The sequence below is a fragment of the Megascapheus bottae genome, chromosome 2 (genome assembly GCF_031878675.1).
Source record: "Megascapheus bottae isolate mThoBot1 chromosome 2, mThoBot2.hap1, whole genome shotgun sequence".
Lineage (NCBI taxonomy): Eukaryota > Metazoa > Chordata > Mammalia > Rodentia > Geomyidae > Megascapheus > Megascapheus bottae.
This window is the reverse complement of record NC_143510.1, coordinates 15,516,897-15,535,699: the sequence shown is the minus strand read 5'-3', so window position 1 is coordinate 15,535,699 and position 18,803 is coordinate 15,516,897. Positions and strand designations below refer to the sequence as shown.

Below are 18,803 nucleotides of genomic sequence, written 5' to 3'. Positions count from 1 at the left end.
TCTGTGACTTAGGTCAGACTTGAAGTGTCATAAAGATGAAAGGCTTGACTTCCAGAGCAGATACTGGACACATTGCAGCAAAACTGGGTAACAGGAAAGCAGAGGTTTCCAATGGACAAGCATATGGACCAGCTTGATTATATTGCACAAAACTCATGTTTATCTGAACCTGAAAAGTGAACAAATGACTTTGAGCCTATGTTCTATTCATTTGAAGAATGTTTTATATTATTTTGTATCCAGGAGGTGCAAATCAGTAAAGTTTGATTTTCCTAAAATCAGACGGGTTACCATTTCATAAAAAGAAGTTTGTCTTCCACTCCTCTTACACACAAGGCTTTATCAAGTTGAACTTGCAGCATGAATTTTGTAAACATCCTTCATTACTACAGACTGGGGTCGAGGAAGAGAAGAACATTGCATTTGTATTTCTGAACTGAGGCAGGACAAATCGCTTTAGAAATGCCCTTGTTTATTGTAAAAATCATACTGGATGGTATTAACAGCAAATGACAAGTGAATACCAACTAGAACATGATTTCTGCACAAACCACAGAATATGCCTTTAAGAGTCCTTGAGCCTAGATGACCTTGACTTGGGGTTTAGGCTGGCACTGATGGCAAAACAACCTTTCACTCAGTAAGATAACGTCTGGTGGAGACTCAGTGGGACCACAACCAGCCATGTTGAGGTCTCCAAAGTGTGATGTTATTTTTGCAAATGAGGTGAGCAGCACTGGACAGCACAGACTGTCACTGTTCCAGCCAGGAGGTGGATGATCAAGTAACACTGGGCTTTTGCACCATCTGTTTAGGTTCCTGGTGGAATTTAACCTCTGCAGTTGGTGGCACTCTGATATGACAGCTAAAGGTAAGCAGCAATGGGTGTCTCTTTCCCCAGAGTGACACACCAGGGTTCACTGTGTTGGCTTGCAGAAACCCACGCAGCAAAAAGCTGTCTGTTGTGCTGAGTGCTGTGTCATCCAGTCTGACACAAAATTCCACAGGTTTGATTCTGCCCTATTGAGTGTGCACTTTGACCTGTTTTCCTGAGCCAGGTCTTTGGAGCCCTACAGACCCAAGTAAATTCTTCAGAAAGCTGGGGAGAGATCCTGAATGAATGAATGAATGAATGACTAAATAAACCACTATTCCTGTTCTCACAACAATGCTCATGAAAACTTAAATAGGATGATATTATTCTCCATGCTCAAAAGCTGCCAGTGATTTAAACAGCAGTTGCTAGAGACTTCTCAGGTACCTGAGTTTATGGAGTTAGGTCAGTATGTATTTGAGTCTGGCTTAGAGGATGGACTCTCACAATGTCTCCTCACCTTAGTTTCCTTACAGTGGGAAAAATATATTGCTTAGGGTGTATATGTGTATGCAGTGAGAGGATATATTATGTTATAGACTCACCACAGAAACGGGCACGTTCGATATCACCTCCAATTCCTGATAATGGTGATGACAATGATAATTCTGACAATAACAGTTACTTTTGGAGTGATAATAAGCACTGTCTTCCAGTAGTCTTTCACACACTTGCCCAGTCAACAGCTATTTTTTTATTCACACACACTGTAATTTATTTATATACTCATCTATTGATTCACCATTTTATGAGTTATTATTAAGTTGTTCTAATAAATCTTTTGTCATTTCCCAATTATATTTACTATCATTCAGTAATTTTGTCAACATAATTTCTGTTTTTCTACTGAACTGCTTATTTTGTTTTGATTTATAGGAAATTTTTTATATTTGAGTATCATACTTTAAAAAGCAACTGCTTAGAAAACATTTTTTAAAGAAATATTCAATTGGCTAAAATTACCCCAATGGTGTTATAACATTAGAATCTTAGCATACATTGTGTATACATATGTAACAAGTATTTTATAAATGCACATAAATATACAATATACTTCAAGTCACAAGCTGAAAATACAATTTAAAGAAAATAACTGAAATAAAAATAGACAGGGAAAATGCATTTTAAAATTTCAGAATTTTTTATGACAATGAGGAGCGAATTTAAAATAGTGTTAGCATTTAACTATTTGACCTGCTCCATTTATTTTTCCAGATTTTCTTTCAAGTGGAATACTAAAAGAGATATATAGCTTTTTTAAAAAAAATATTTTTATTGTAATTAATAAAAGGGTTACATGATATTTACCAGATAGAAGGTGCATTAATTCACATACATTGATACCCTTTCACATGTCTTGGTCCCCATTACCCTCTCCCCCACCCCTACCCCTCATCTTGTTTTCTCCCCTTCCCTATCCAATTTCAAATAACCAAATACAAATATATCCAATATATCAGATAACAAAGAGAGATACTGTAACAATATGATATAACCAAGGGACAGCAAAAGAGATGAGAGATAACATACTACATTAAGGACAACAATCATTCATTATATGGCTTTTGTTTCAATATCCTGGAGGTCCTTTCAATTAGCTTCATACTAAATGGCCTTATGTATCAAGGTTTTGCTCTATTGCAAATCTCTGTAGTAGAGCCCAAAGTTTCTACTGATTATGACAAATGAGGGAAACCATTGAGCCTAAGTTCCTTTGAGTCTGGCTTACTTCACTTAATATGATTTTTTTCTAAGTCTAACAAATGGGTTGATGTTTTTTTCTGAAGCAGCATAGATTCCATTGTGTACAAATACCACAACTTGTTGATCCACTCATCAACTGAGGGACATCTAGGTTGGTTCCATATCTTTGCTCTGGTGAATAATGCTGCATTGTTGTGCTAGTAGATTTAGTATGCCCTAGTTTCTGGATGGTTGGGTAAATGCCAAGTAGTGGAATTGCTGGGTCATAGGGAAGCTCTATGTTTAGCCTTTTGAGGCACTGCCACACTGCTTTCCATAGTGGTTGAACGAGTTTGCACTCCCACCAACAGTGTAGTAGTGATCCCTCCTGGCCACATCCCCTCCAGCATCTGTTATTTGTTTTCCTGATCCTGGCCATTGTAACTGGAGTGAGGTGGAATCTTAAGAGTTGTTTTGATTTGCATTTCTTTTATGACCAGAGATGTTGAGCATTTCTTCATGTGTCTATAGGCCATTTTTGTTTCTTCTTCAGAGAAGACTCTCTTTAAGTCTTTGGCCCATTTTTTAATGGGATGGTTGTTACTTTGGAGATTAGTTTTGGAGTGATTCAATTTTTTTGAGCTGTTGATATATTTTAGATATGAGGCCTTTGTCTGTTGTATGGTTGGTGAAGATCTTCTCCCACTCTGTAGGCTTCCTAATTAATTCACTAGCTATGTCCTTTGCCATACAAAAGCTCTGCAGTTTAATGCAGTCCCACTTATCCAGCCTTTCTCTGATTTGTTGTGATTCTTGGTCCTTATTAAGAAAGTTTCGCCCTGTGCCAAGGAGGCCTAGTGTATCTCCTATTCCTTCTTGTAAAGTTTTCAGAGTGTTGGCTTTTACCTCCAGGTCTTTGATCCATTTGGAGTTAATTCTAGTGGAGGGTGACAGAGAGGGATCCAGCTTTAGTTTTCTGCAGGTGCTTAACCAGTTCTGTCAGCACAACTTGTTGAAGAGGCTGTCTCTCTTCCATTCTATTTTTTTGGCTCCCTTGTCAAAGATTAGGTGGCCATAGGTCTGTGGTTTAATATCTGGGTCCTCAGTTCTATTCCATTGGTCTTCGGCCTGTTCTTGTGCCAGTACCAAGCTGTTTTGATAATTATAGCTCTGTAATAGAGTCTAAAGTTTGGTATTGAAATTCCTCCTGCGCTGTTCTTTCTGCTAAGAAGTGTTTTTGCTATACGGGGTCTTTTATTATTCCATACTTTGTTTCTTTCTTTCCTTTTTGTGTATGCTCATTCATATTCACTTTGTGTAATCTGAGATGCTTACGATTTGCAATTTAGTAGCATATCTTTTTTTTAATGAGTTCAGTAAGTAATGTATCAGCATTCACCCAGGAGTTAGGTATGTTTTATCCTGGAATTTCCTCTCCTCCCAGATTACAGGACTTTTAACAGTAACCCAGGAAACATACACAGCTCTTCCTTCTTGCTTTTCCCTCCATCTTCTCACTCATGGTCCTACATGTTTCTTAACATTATAGTGGCTGACTGTTTACTTGTTTTAAATGAAACTGGAATTTCATTATACATAATGTTACAACACTTGATTTGGCTTTGTGCATACAGGCACTTAATCTGTGCTTCTTAAATAGGAGAACAAGTCATTGTTGGGCCACACATGAGCATCATTATCTCTTGCTCCTTCTTGCTGGTTTAGTACCAATTTGAATGACTACCCAAAATCCCACTTTTAGAAATTTAGCCTAAGGGTCTTAGCTGAACTGGGTATGATCATTGACATTAGAGAATTTATGATTGCAAAAAAAAAAAAAAATGGCGATTCCAAGTGTCTACCACTAAGACATCCTAAAGTCACAGCCCATCCATACTTGCTATTTCTACGAGTATATTTTTGTTTGTTTCAGACAGGATCATGCTATTTACCCCAGGCTGTCCTAGAACACTAGCCCAGCGTGATCTTGAACTCTTGATCCCACTGCTCTGGAACCCATTTTTAATTGTGCAGTATTAGTCCCATCTCTACAGACTTTCTCATGGCATTTTCAAAAATTGTCATGTAGTTGAGTGGAATGGCATGTATTTGTGTTCCCAGCTAACTGGAAGGCTGAAGCAAAAGCCTAGGTATTAGAGGCCAGCCAACCCCCACCTCTAAATCAAGTAATGAAACCTAAAATATAAAACTGCACGATATACCCCCCCCCCAAAAAAATCTCTTTAATGGGAGGAGGGGGAAGGAAAATGTGGAGATAAGTAAGATTTTCACTTAGCTGGCTAAATGGAGGTCTAGGAGATAGAGATCAAAGGAAGATTTAGGAAAAGACTCTCACGAAAAGAAATTTTACTGTAATATGAACTTTGATTCAAAAACTGCACATAGTTTGGAAAAGAAACCGGAAAGAATCTATTACACAGGTACTTGTTATATTTTCTACTTTTATTTGACTAACTTTTTCACAGTTTTACTTAAATAGGCTAAATGTAAAAGATAAATGAGATTACAAGGAAGAAAAAATTAATAGTGGTCAAAGGAACAGGATATATATTGGTTATGACAGCTCTCTATTACCAATGACTTGGGGACAAATTCCTACACCTTCCAAATAACAGTGTGATCACTCAGAAGACAGGGTGGCTGTTCTGCCTGTGATCAAATGTTCTATTTTTTGCTAAGTGGAAGTCAGCCCCCCTCCCTCTCTCTCTCTCTTTCTCTCTCTCCCTTTCTCTCTCTCAGTGACACACCTCCTCGCCCAACTTTCCACTCCTGGTTTATCATCAGCCTCCAACAAAGTCTTAAGGTATGGACAAAATACTCCATTTGTCCTATTTATTTAAGGTGCTTTTCTTTTTTGCCACCTTAGACCTCTCCTCACACTTTCATTTTGATTTATAACTTGCTACTGGCATCTAGTGAATAGAGGTCAGAGATTCTGTTAAATATGCTGCAATCCACAATGCCTTTGTTTGTACTATAGTGCAGAAGAGTGAGAAGGGTACTTTGCATGAATTTTGGATTATTTTCACCCCACAATAGCTAGTCCAATACTTGTCTAAATATTAGTTGCTGAAAAGGGCTATTGTGATGCTTTCTCTTTTGTAGCATAAGGGTCTTAATAGCTTCCTAACAGATAATTCCAAAGGCTACCTCACTCCACTGTCATATTGTGAGAACTTCTTCCCATAGACTATAAAATGCCCTTGTCCGATAGTTAACATTACTGCCATGTGGTATATTGATTGAGAAGGGTTTGGCATTTCCAGAAAACTGGCAATCCCTTTCAAATTATCATCAACTCCCTTCAACGTACCAGAGAGTTGAGCACTAATGGATACTTCAGAGAAAGCTAGTCATGGATTCTAATCTATACAGATAGGTGGATGCTTAGCTTCATAGATTATAGCTATGTGGTATCTGTAGGCAGGTGGATAAAAACTCCAACCTAAACCAAAACATGCCTTCCACCTGGGTATTGATTAGAGTCATAGCTTCCTTTCCTTGAGCCTAGATGTTGAGCTGGAGATTATACAAGAATTACCATTTAGACCCACAGCTATAGGGCAGGAATAGGATAGAAAATCAGGGTAGATGGAAGTAAGGTAACATTCACAGGCCTGCTTTCACTGATGTCTTATTTAAAGGAAACATAAATCATAAACCAGTGTAGAGTGAAAAAGTTTCAACATCATATTCACTTGCAAGCTCTCCTCACCCTAAATCTACCATTCCCTCACTAGATAAAAACCCTGAACTGAGACATACATCTTTGTTTCAGCTAAAAATGGAATCCATAATTACACTGTTTATCTGCTTTGTTTCCTTAATGAAGGGGACCATTTCTGCTTGATTATCACAAAGGTATCATTTTGTGAAGTTGTACAAAGGGAATGGGAACTTGCTGGCACCCCGTCGTCGTCGTGAATGGGGATGCATTCACAGAGACAAAAAAAAGAGGAAGGCTTTTCAGATGTCAGATCTATTCACTCCCGATTGTCTGCACATAATTGCTGTGAACCCAAGTCAGTAATTCTCATTAGGGACATTTGTTGCTAAGGGGAAATTAAAGAAATTCAATTGTGTGGATGCTCTATTGGATGTTTCACCGTGAGTGCAGGTCATGGCGACCTCTGCTTTCGATGACCATCGCCAGGGAAGGAAGCAGAATGGTGAGATGGTACAGACTGTTAGCTTCCAGATGTGACTGCCCAGGTTCACATCTGGACTCTACCACTCACAGCAGTGTGACTTTAAGTTCTCGGAACCTTACTCACCGTGCAGTGATGAGGAGTCATTCACACACACACACACACACACACACACACACACACACACACACACACACACAGAGGGCCCAGTTCAGTGTTGAATGTGTAGCAAGTGCTTAGAGAGTATTGGCGACAAACGGTTTGGTTGTTTGCTGTTTAGGTACTGATGGCAGTAGTCTGAGGGTATAGCTTAGTGGTGGAATATGTATTGCATAAATAAGATCCAACAGTTCAAGCCCCAGCACCAGATAAACAAAAGAAAAGTATACAATGTATCACTCCCTGTGAGACTTCAGATACTCTTTTACCTTTCAGTTCTTTCTGGAGACAGAGAGAACTGGTCTAGCAGAGCACCGTACTTTATATCTATACTTTTGCAGGTGTGTGAGTTTTGAATGCCCAGAATTAAATAGTTGCAACAGACTGGTGGCAAATTTGGCTATTGGTTTGAAGTGTCACAGATGGACAGAACAGTAGTGCCTGTAAAATATGTAGAGTGTTTTCTGTAGTACTCTAGATAAAGAAAGGCCCATATTATTTAAATCCCGTATAATCATGGTTTTATATAATTTGTACATTTCCCCAAAAGTACATCAAATAACTTCCAGTCAATCTGTAGTCATGCTGTAAATAGACTCAACATTTATCACCACATCAGCACGGGTACCCTACGATTGTCAAAGGAAAAAGAATTTCATTTCCAGAAAGCATCATGGCCAAATGAGTTTTGCCATAGAAAGAATTGGACTCATTCCACTGAAACTGGACCCAGGCAATTAGATCAGGATTATTTAAATCGTGTGTGTGTGTGTGTGTGTGTGTGTGTGTGTGTGTGTGTGTGTGTCTGTGTTGCCTCAGTTTGCCCCAAAGACATTTTCTTTCTTCTTTTCATTGGCCCAACCTCCGCAAAGCAGTGAAACATATGTACTACAAATAAATAGCTCCAGTTTAAATCTTCCCTTTGCTATATACTCTGTGAAGATGTTGTGGCAGTTTTTTTCATCCTCTTGCCTCCACCAAACTGTCTGCAGACAGAAATAAAAATTGCTCTTAGTTTATTTTTTAATCTCACCATATTTTATTATTTAATAAATTAATACATGTAAAGCAGAACAGCATCTGACACACAGAAATCCCATAATGTAGCTTCTACTGTATATAGATTTTTATATGCTATTTACATGTGCATATGTAATTATAATCTATGACTTTGTGTGGTAAACCTTCATTTCACTTTAATTCATTTTTTGAAATATAAAGTTCTTTAAATATAAAAAGGAACTTCTTAAATTCAAAATTAGAATTGCTCTCCATACAAAGAGATTACAAAAATAACAACAGAGAGAAGGTTATCCAATTGTAGCCAAATCCAATTAGGTTTTAATTTCACCTTTCCCAAGTTAAAAAGAAAAAAAAGAAAAGAAGTTAAGGTACCCAACAGATGAATGGATTTTAAAAAACATGGTGTACACCACCAGCCATAATGAAAATTAGTTATACTATTTTCATAAAAATGAGTGGAACATGGAACATGATATACCAGGTTCAAAAAGTCAAGTATCATATGGTCTTTCTCACATGTAGAATCTAGACTTCAAATAAGGGTTGGATAGTACTAATGATGAGACTTACGTGTAGAAGGGATTCTGGGGGGATCAGCTGCAAGGGAGAAGGGAAAGGAAAGATATTGAGGAATAAAGAGGATCAAAGTACACACATACATATGAAAATAGCATAATGAAACCTACCCAACAACTTTAAAAAGGAAAGAGGAATGGTGGCTAAGGAAGACACCGGAGGAGAGCTTGCTCATAGTACACTGAAGACACCTAGGAAATGATCACAATGAAACTCTCCTGCATTGATGAATACTCATTCAAAAAGAAAAAAAAATATTTAGGGGCATCGTGTTGACAGCTTAAGTGACTCGGGACTTCTGAGCTCTTAGAATTTCATGCATCTAAAAATGTCCTGAGCTTTTTCATGAGTTTGAGATTGGTTCAAAGTAAAGAGTTAGCTTTTGTATATTTAAAAAAAAGGGGGGGGATAGGGCCAGGAGTTTAGCCTTGTGGCAGAATGCTTGCCTAGCACGCATGAAGACTGGGTTCGATTCCTCGGTATCACATACAGAAAAAAGCCAGAAATTGTGCTGTGGCTGAAGTGATAGAGCTCTAGCCTTGAGAAAGCCCAAGGACAGTGCTTAGGCCCTGAGCTCAAGCCCAGGACTGTCAAAAAAAAAAAAGGAGGGGGGTAAAAATGCCTCCTCACAGAACAGACATAGAGTGAGATCTGGGAAAATGAGGTCCCCACTAAATGTCCCTCTGAGTTGTCACCTGGGCCTCAGAGATGATGCTACCTGTCACCGGAGAGGATGGTAATTTGCCATGTGACTAGGGCTCCTCTCTTTGTCTACTCACTCATAAAGCAACATATGAGAGCATCGTTGGCTTGATGGCCCTTCTGCAGGAACAGCACTGCTCCAGACTGGAGACGGATCTGGGCCTCTAGGACAATACTGGCTGCTAGATCCTTATAACCAATGGAACTAGAGAGACAGCCATCTCCTTGAAATTACTACCCAAAAAAGAAATGGCTGGAAAAGACAGGAGAAGGAAAGATAAAACTCACAGAGCAGCAACAGCTTACACTTAAATAGCACTCACTTCCAAATGAGGACAGCGATGGGTGGAAAGGCTAGCAGCTCACCTGTAGGAGAATCCATGATCAGATGGTTCCTACTTAGCCCAGTGTCCGGCATCTTATGCAATCAGTATGTACGTGCATGTGTGTGCATGGACGTGTGCTTTGCTCTGTTAGGAGATACACATCGTCTGCGTATCCCATCCCATTTGAGGTGAAGGTAGGCATCTCTCCTTGATACCATTGACCCATTCTTGAAGTCTCATGCTCTGGCGACACTAGGAAAAATTGTATTATATTCCAGCACCAAACAATTTTCTCCAATTAAGGAAAGCTCAGTGAAACAGCCTAGCCATAAGAAATGATGATGTTAGGATATAAATGCTGCAAATGTGCATTATCGATCACCGAACCATAATCTAATTGCTAACCAGTGGTCAGTCACGCAGAAGGAACTGTCAAAGTATGTCCATCCAGGACAGATAACTTACCATGCTTCTGACATCCAACTAGAGCTATCCGGAATGTAATTTCCAAAGTTACGGTCACACATCATTGTATTAAAATCCTATTGTTTGGAAATGGCAAACCTAACTCACATATTTCTATGTAGACATCCATACACTTTGTAGAGTGTGTGTATATTGGAAACCTCCAAGCATTCTGTTGAGGAAATATTAGCAAGCAGACTTCCCAAGTGGTGTTCCCGTCTCACAGGCACAAATACCAAGGGCTACCAAGAAGGGGTGGAGTGAGGGGGGCTTCCAACTTACCCTCATCTCACCCACTGTGCTGGAGCATTTGTCCCCATCATGGCCCTCAGCACAGGATCCAGGGCTCACGCTCTTTCTGTCCTGGCTCTCACTATTATCTGAGCGTACTTAGCATGTACTGTGTTCCAGGTACTATAGCAAATTTCGCCCCCCACACACACACACTGTTTCATTCCTCACATCAACTTCAGAGAGAAGACCTCTTAATCTTGTAGTCTACAAATAAGAAAACTCAGACATTTTGGATCCTATTCACTGGGTGTAAGTTGTTTCCGATGATTTAAATAACTACCAGGTCTTTACAGTGTGCCTACCTACTATGTGCCCATCCATGCACCAGGGTTATTTAGTGCTTTGAAACTGACATGGCTGTGGGTGGACAAGGAACTTCATAAGCAGTCAGATTTGGGTCATGGCTGGGCTTCAAAGTCATTATGTATCTTATTATTTCTCATTTCAATGCACTTTCTATAATAAAACCATGCGATTGTATCATGACCTTTGTCTCACCTTGAATAATACACCATAGCTTTTATACATGTGTTCAGATGTCCACATGCGTGGCTGCTACATTTGAGAGTCTGAGGCCAGAGACCCCATGACTGAAGTTCCAAAAAAACCAGAATTCTTATGATTCATAAATGATAGCTGATCAAGCCAACACAACTGCTTCAGGAATTATAGCTTATAGAGTTGCTTGGCAGATGAAATCACTTGACTAATTAGAAAATAATGCTTTATGCTGTGCCTAGAAAAATCACAGAGCAGCAGAAGCAGAACTGTGCTCTGAGTTGCGGTGAGCTGCTGGGCACAACACAGAGCCTGTGAACGCATCCTTCACCCATTTTCTTTTGTTGTTGTTCCCCTTTATTCTTCTAGCCCAGAAACTGAAACAGACACTGGAGCCTTGTGATACAGAATACCCTGCCTTTGTCTCTGAGCGCACTATCAAGGAGACCACGGGGAACATTGCATGTGAAGACTGTACCAAGTAAGCCATACTCAGCTCCACTTTCCCTGCTCTGCCACACACACACACACACTTACTTTTCTGCTTAGCGTAAAAGCATCTGGATGGGCAGCCATGGTACACACAGTGACACTGAGAGGGGCAAAGCTGGCTGCCCTCCTGCAGGAAGGTGTATTTCTAGCAGCTTGGGAGAAGCACCATTTGTTATTGTTATGTGTGTCCGGGGTTGGTTCAGAAGCATTAAAAACAGGTGACCGACATTTCAGAACATCGATTGCTGGCGTGGTGATGTGGAGAAAGCCTTAACTGGTACTTTTCCAGGCAATACCTGGTCATTTCAGCTGTGAGTTATCAGGTATCTTTAGGCACTGAGGTTTCAGCTGCAGCCTCATCCCTAGTCTTGGAAATGGTTTGTTTCCTCTGTGGTCTGATGTGCTTTTCCCTGTTTACTAACATGATAGTGTCTTCTATTGGTTTTGTTGGCCATCTTGCGGTTTCTGACCTCCTCCTTTCCAGTGGGCAGTTCCCTGTTGGAGTAATTTGATCTGTTCTTACAGATTTGGGTGTTCTGTGTTTTGGATACTATTTCTTTATAATTAGACACATTGTATTATTTATATGTTTTCTTCATATTTTGTGTATATTTTGATGCATTTAAGTTTTTTACTATAGTGGAATTTATTTCTTGATTTGCACATTTCATTTCTTGCTTAAGAAATTATTCTCTGCTGTAATAATAACGATTCAGCCTTAGACTTTTAAAACATTTTTTATTATCTTTAAATAGTTATACAAAGGAGTATCCATTTAACAAAGGAGTTTATGAATACAGCATATCTTGGTCAGTGCCACTCCTTTTATTCTGAGTACTTTAATACATTGCGGGAGTGATATGAGATAGGATTTTGATGTAGTCCTTTTTTGAAATAATTGTCTTGTACGTTTTGGAAGAGGGGTAATGTTTGGGATCAAACCTAAGGCCTTGTATATTTTAGGGCCTTGTATATTTGTGCCTTTTATTGAGTAGTTTTAACTTCCAATCATTTTATAATGATATCTCTAACCCATTTCTGTGTAAATCTGTCTCCTGAGTTTATGGTTTGTCAAAACTTATGTCAATATCGTATCAAAAATTGTTAGTTGTTACAGTTTTGTAATATGACAATATGAGGCCACATAGCCTTACCATAGTTTTTGTTTTTCTAAGTTGTGTTGCTAATCTTTGGCTCTTTATTATTTCATATTTTGGAGTCAGCTTATTAATACCCATGAATTCTGCAAAGGTTTTCATTAAAATTCTATGGTTTTCATTATGTATAGACTACTTTGAAAATAATTGCTATTTTAAAAAATAATACTGGACATTCCCATTCACAAACCTATTTATATGTACATTTCCTTGGATCTCACTCACCTATAATTTTATACCTGGACAGCTTACATTCTTTAAGAGGGTAAATTTAGATGTAGTTTTGTAATATGCTACACAAGTATGTGAGAAAAATCACTGTTCCTTCTGTATTAAATGCCTTCTAGCCAACAGATGAATAAATGCTTTAGGTCTACTAGCTTAGATCTAATATCTTTGACTTCTTGCATAAGACATTATGGTATTTGTGAAATTTTTCCTTTCTAATCTCCATACTTACTGTTTTATGGGGTTTTTTTGCATGTGGCATGCTATGTTACTGAATAGATACAGTAAGTTAAACATGACTATTTAAATAATTGTTAATAATAACATGTATGTATTAATTTTATTTAATTGTAGCAAAATTTAAATAGTGTAAAACCTACCACTTTAGTCATTTTAAGTGTACAGTACAGTGAGATTATGCAGCTGTTTCTATTATTTGTTTCTAGAACTGCAATGGAATCTTGTTAATCATTCATTCACTTACAGAAAACTTCTGTAAGAGTTTTTGTTGCAGTGGTTAGTATTTGAAGCCTGGATTGATGCTAGATTTTATGAAAAAACTATTTGTATATTTATTTTCACAATAATTATTTCAAGTTATAATATGTTCTTACACTGATTAATGTACACATTTTATGATTAAGTATACACACTTCACAATTTAAAATAGATGCTATTTCACACACATATACAATCATGCATTGCATGAGGACATTTTCATCATCACCCATGTGGTTATGGTTCCATAAGATTATACTGCCCCTTGATTTTTATCTACATGTATACAGTGATGCTCAGTAATGAAATCACCATGTGACAACATCTCACTATGAAATACATGACTGTGTGAGTATGTGTAGCCTCGTAAGGCTCTTCAAAGTTGGATAGGTGAATCATACTTGATTTCCCAGATTAAAACTTTTTGTTTTAACAACAAAAATCAAATACATATTGGTAAATTCATTTTGGTCATATTATGTCATAAAATTATATATGTATGGTTAAAATGGTACATTTCCTCTCTTACATTATCACTTGTCTTTTCTATTAAGAGCTTTTAATTGTGACAAAAATCACATGTAGACTTTCATTCTGTAATATCTGAAGCATTTATTTTAAGGTATACTATATGTTTCTTGTAGGTGTGGTAGAATCCGTACAATTCCCTCAGGCCAAGAGTCAGGAGTTTATAACTTATCAATATTGACTCTGTTTCTTTTGAGGTTAGAGGTCTCTTTGCTTTCTATTTCTTTTTTTTTTAATGAGTGCAGTGATTACTTTTTTTGCAATATTGTTTATTTTAACTCACTTTTCAGGTTTCTTGAATACATTTATAAATATCATTCATTTTTTATTGAAAAGCTACCATATTTGTGATTTTGTCCCCTTTTCTTTAAAAATTAATTTTAATGATATACAAAAATTGCACATATTTTAGGGTACCATATGATATTTTGATACTGGTACCAACTGTATAATATTCAAACTAGGATAAACATGTCTGTTTCTCTAATATTTATAATTTCTTTACGGTGAAAACTTTAAAAATTCTTCCTTATAATTTGTTTCAGAAAATGTTTACTACATTGCCCCTTCCAAACTTATCCTAGTCTCTGTCTTCCTGCCTCTCTTGCCAATTCTCTCTTCCTTTGCAGACTGCCAGAGATATGTTTGTTTTGTCTTCTATGCTTTGAGTTTACTGTTTTCTTTTTGGACATTTGTGTTTGATGTTCAGCTTGCCTATGTATGTATGTTTCTTTGCTCTAGTTTATCTCCATCAACTTAATATACAAGCTTTCACTAGTAACTGGTTCTAACAATTTTCTAACTTTAAAACATTTTTGATCTGTAAAGGTTTAAATAATGTTTTCAGTTTCCTAGTGCAGTAGCTATCTTTTTGTTTTATGACTGATGCCTAGATACTTTTAACTATGTGTGGAAAGTTGCTTCGTATTATACTACTTGTCCACACGACTTTTGAAAGCCGGTCGTGCTCTGTAATAGCAGGGTACAGGAACCAATATTTATCTATTGAACCAAGTGTCTTGATTCAGTTCAAACTTTCTTGCCCTTTTTCTTTTTCTTGTTTTCTTTTTGGTGGCAGGAGAGGTTTCTAGTTTCCATGTCATCTTTTATCCAAGCCATGGCTAAAAGATTGTTTTTCCCTGAGACCCACTTCTGCTGCTTTCTGTATTTTGTACTTGTGCTCCCAGGTTAATCCCTGTGAGGAGCGTTAATCTTCCTAATAAACAATCGCTGTCATCCCCATGTTAATTACCCTCCTTACACACGAAGTGCTGTGCTCCCTTTCATTTGTTCAGTTTGCTGATTGCTCTTTCTCAGGAAACATGTCCTAGCTATATTTTCCCTTTCCTCTCTTTTGTTGCCCATACATTAGGATTTTGCTGGATAATGCTGGCTTTGAATTTTTAATTGTCTCTTTTAAAATTTCTCGCACTTACTGATAAGTTTGGATTTCTACCATCAGTTTATATCTTTTGCTTCCAATGTCCTTTTTTCCTTTGCTTGTTCTTCTTTTTCTCTATTTTCTCAACTTTGTGTTATGTTTTGCCTTCCATCTGAATTTGCAGTGTTTTCCCTACTTTTTACTTTTATGCAAAGTATCACCTGAATCCTCTTAGTAGCTACCCTCTTACCTATTTATTTTTACTTATTTATTTTATTTTATTTTATTTTTTTGCTAGTCCTTGGCTTTGAACTCATGGCCTGAGCACTGTCCTTGGGCTTTCTCAAGGCTAGAACTCTACCACTTGAGCCACAGCACCACTTCCAGCTTTTTCTATGTATGTGGTACCAAGGAATTGAACCCTAGGCAAGCACTCTGCCACTATGCCAAACTCCTGGTCTCCCCTTCTTACTTTTTTTTTAAAAGTTTAACATGTTCCTATTGGAAGAGCATCTTCCTTGCTCCAAAACAAACCAAAACTTAAAATCCTCTAACTTGGATTGATTTCCATTGCATTCAGGTATTTTAGCATTTTCATTTTAGTACAGAACTATTTCCTTGTTCCTGCTGCTGAATATGCTAAATTACTGTTGCCAAATGGCTGTACTCACCATTGCTAAAAAAGAAAAAATGGATTTTTTGAAACTAGAAATTTTATCAGGAATTATTTGGCAGTGGTAAACTTCCTCCTTCCCTAGCTAAAATACCTTACTTGATTTTATATGTACTCTGCGGTGATGATTTCACTGGCCAGAATTTAAATTGAATATTCTGAAGGCATTCCTTCATTGCCTACTGACTTTAAACTTTGCATCTTCGTAAGTAGCTTGGCTTTCCCTTTCTCCGATGGACTTATACTGTTCGCCTTCTGTAATCTGATGTTTCACTGAAGTGATACAGATTTATTTGTTTATGTGCTTTATTCGGTTTAATATGTTCAAACTCACTAGTTTCCTTTTGTTCTGCTGCTTAAAATATCTGATTACTTTCCAGTATAGATGACTTCCTAAACATTTTATTTGCTTCGTTTGCAAATAGGCATTTCTATTACCCATCCATCTTAGACCTCTACACTAAATTATAATAGCCTTTTTTGATGGTTCAAGTAGTTTGAGTTTAAGGATAATGATCTTTTATTTCTGTCTACTTACTGTAATGGTAGAATGTTTGCTCACATAATTGTTTGCTTTTTACTAGGAAGTGATCTTTACTATTAATTATTATTTCTGTGAAAGCAGCATAGAGCGCGAATTTCTTTTTACAGTAGATTTGCTTTTGGACTTCTCTAATACATCCTATTAGCAGTGACTTCCTAGGAATAACTATTATGTAAGTTTTTTTTTTAATTTAGGAGAGTCTGTACCATATAATTATAGTAAATATTTCCCCCAAGCAGTGTATAGTGTAGGCTAAAAGTCTGATTTCTCAAGGGCAGTATTGGTTTTCCTGTTCAGAGCCTTTGACAGGGCCAGATTATCAGCTTTTTTACACTTAACTGTAAATGTGCAAGTTGGCTCTCTGTACCGTTCCCCCCTCCCCTTGTAAGTTCCCTGTATTTAAACATGTTTGTTTGGGTTTCCTGTGCTATTCAATGTGTCTGTTCCTTCACAGCGCATGGCTTGCATATTTGCTCACTCTGCCATGTCACAGTTTACTCTTCCCCACTGGGGATATGCTAGCACCACACAGGAAAGCACTGAAAGGTGGTGGCTCAGTCTGAGGCCTGCAGAGAGCAGTGTGAGTTCTGACTCATTAATTAGTGTGTGACCTTGGCAAGGAAAGTCTTAATTCTGTGAAACTCATCTTCTCCCTTGAATTGCAGAAATGAGAGCAGTAAGTGTATCTTGGGCTATCACAAGAATTAAAAGAGAAAAGTGGTGTGTGGTTTTAGAACAATGTCTGGAACAGAGTAAGAACTTAATGGACACAGTTACTGCATGCATAATTCAGCGGGCTGAATAGCCGTGTGTGTATGTGTGAATGTCCACTAAATTACAAAGTCACAGCCTAATCCTCAGCGTGCTGGTGTTAACAGGCAGAACATTGTCCTGAAGTTACGAATAATATGAATGAGATGAGGACTCATATATTTTGTGATTTTTTTTTCTTTTTCATGGCCTTGTGATTACTAGACAGATGCTCTACCATGGAACCATACTCCAGCCCATTTTATGTTGCTGTTGATACTCTTCTTCCTCCTCTTCCCTTCTCCCCATTCTTTCTATACCCCTCTTCTTCCTTTTCTTTCCTCCTCTTTTTCCTCCTTTTCCTTTTCCTCCTCCTTCCTCTACTTCCCTCTTAGTTTTCTTCTTCCTCTCCTCTCTTCTCTCCATAGTGGAGGTGGAACTCAGAGCCTCACACTCTCTTAGCTTTTTCCACTTAATGCTAATGCTCTACCATCTGAGCCACACCTCCACTTCTAGGATTAGGACTTTTTAAAGGAAAGCTGTTGGCATGTTTGTATCTTCTGCCCAGTAAAGACAGTGCTGGGGAAGCCATCACTGAAATGAAGGGAACCCTTGTCAGACCCTGTATCTATGAGGCCTGCCTCCAGAACCGGGAGCATTTCAGTTCTTCTGTTAGCAGTTTACCCCGCCTAACGTATTTTGTTGGGGATTCCAAGTGGACCAAGATAAATGACATATATGCATACTTGCAAAATGTTAACCCCTTCCCATACTGTTGAAATAGGAATTTTCCTTTTCATGGTCTACCAACATTTAACGAGTGTGGCTGTATGAAATAGACACCACCAGTTGTATAACGGCTCAACATCTTTTGGACCACACTCTAGTTAGAGTCATCACAACTAGAAACTGACCAGGTGACCAGCATCTCTTAGGAAAGATAAGCAATCGTATGTAGAAGAGTAATTGAGGAGTCTTATCCCATGACACATGAGAAAACCAGTAAAACAGAATGAGGATTATTAAGGCAACCTCCTGAACAGCTGACTAGCTGAACTACCCACATGCAGCTCTTCATAAACTTAGGACAAAAGAGTGTCCAAACCCTAAGTTTGCAGCTTGACTCATCATCCTATTTGACAGGGCTCAGGGTGAGAGTGGAGAGAATATCATAAGCTTGCCAGTAGCCACCCATCCACTTCTTCCCCATTCTCAGGGTGACCCTCACCCCTTACCATAACACACCCCTCTTGTTTTGTGGCATCACAGATTGGTTTTGCCCATTTGGACCTCTAACCTGTGAGATGATCATTTTGTTTACTGAAATATAAAGCCTAATCTATCAACAACCTTGAAAGCAATGTATGAGGATTTAAGTCTGAGAACAAAATGGGCTTAGGGGGAAAAAAAATAATGATAGCTCAGGACTTCAGGAAATATTCTGAGTCAGCTGTTAAACGCGAGAGGGAGGCACATACCATTTCTGCCCTTATGGCCTTTGTAGACATTTGTAGACAAGCCACCTGGCAGTTCTACCACACAGTGCTTGTGGAGTTAAGTGGAACCCAGGAGCTGAGCAGGCTAACTTAAAGCAGACAAGCAAAATGCTCCTTGGAACAAATAGCTCCTATTCAAGAGCACTGGGGGCAGAGAAAGAAACATGTATACATCCAGACAGAGAAAAGATCAGGAAAGCTATGGAGAGATGAGGGAGAAGGGAAGGGAGGAAGAGGACCAAGTGGCACCATCCTGTTGATCTTCAGAAGACCTAATCTTCAGAGGA

At 38.2% G+C, this 18,803-nt stretch overlaps 1 protein-coding gene across 2 annotated transcripts in view; it reads left to right on the top strand.

Moving 5' to 3' along the window:
- Positions 1–18,803, top strand: part of Cacna2d3 (calcium voltage-gated channel auxiliary subunit alpha2delta 3) — an 846,818-nt gene that overhangs the window by 785,413 nt on the left and 42,602 nt on the right. For both annotated transcript variants that reach the window (XM_090320869.1, XM_090320861.1), the window contains 2 exons: positions 816–871; positions 11,139–11,250. In XM_090320869.1, coding sequence (XP_090176995.1) covers positions 816–871; positions 11,139–11,250 — 168 coding nt within the window. The remainder of the gene's footprint in view (positions 1–815; positions 872–11,138; positions 11,251–18,803) is intronic.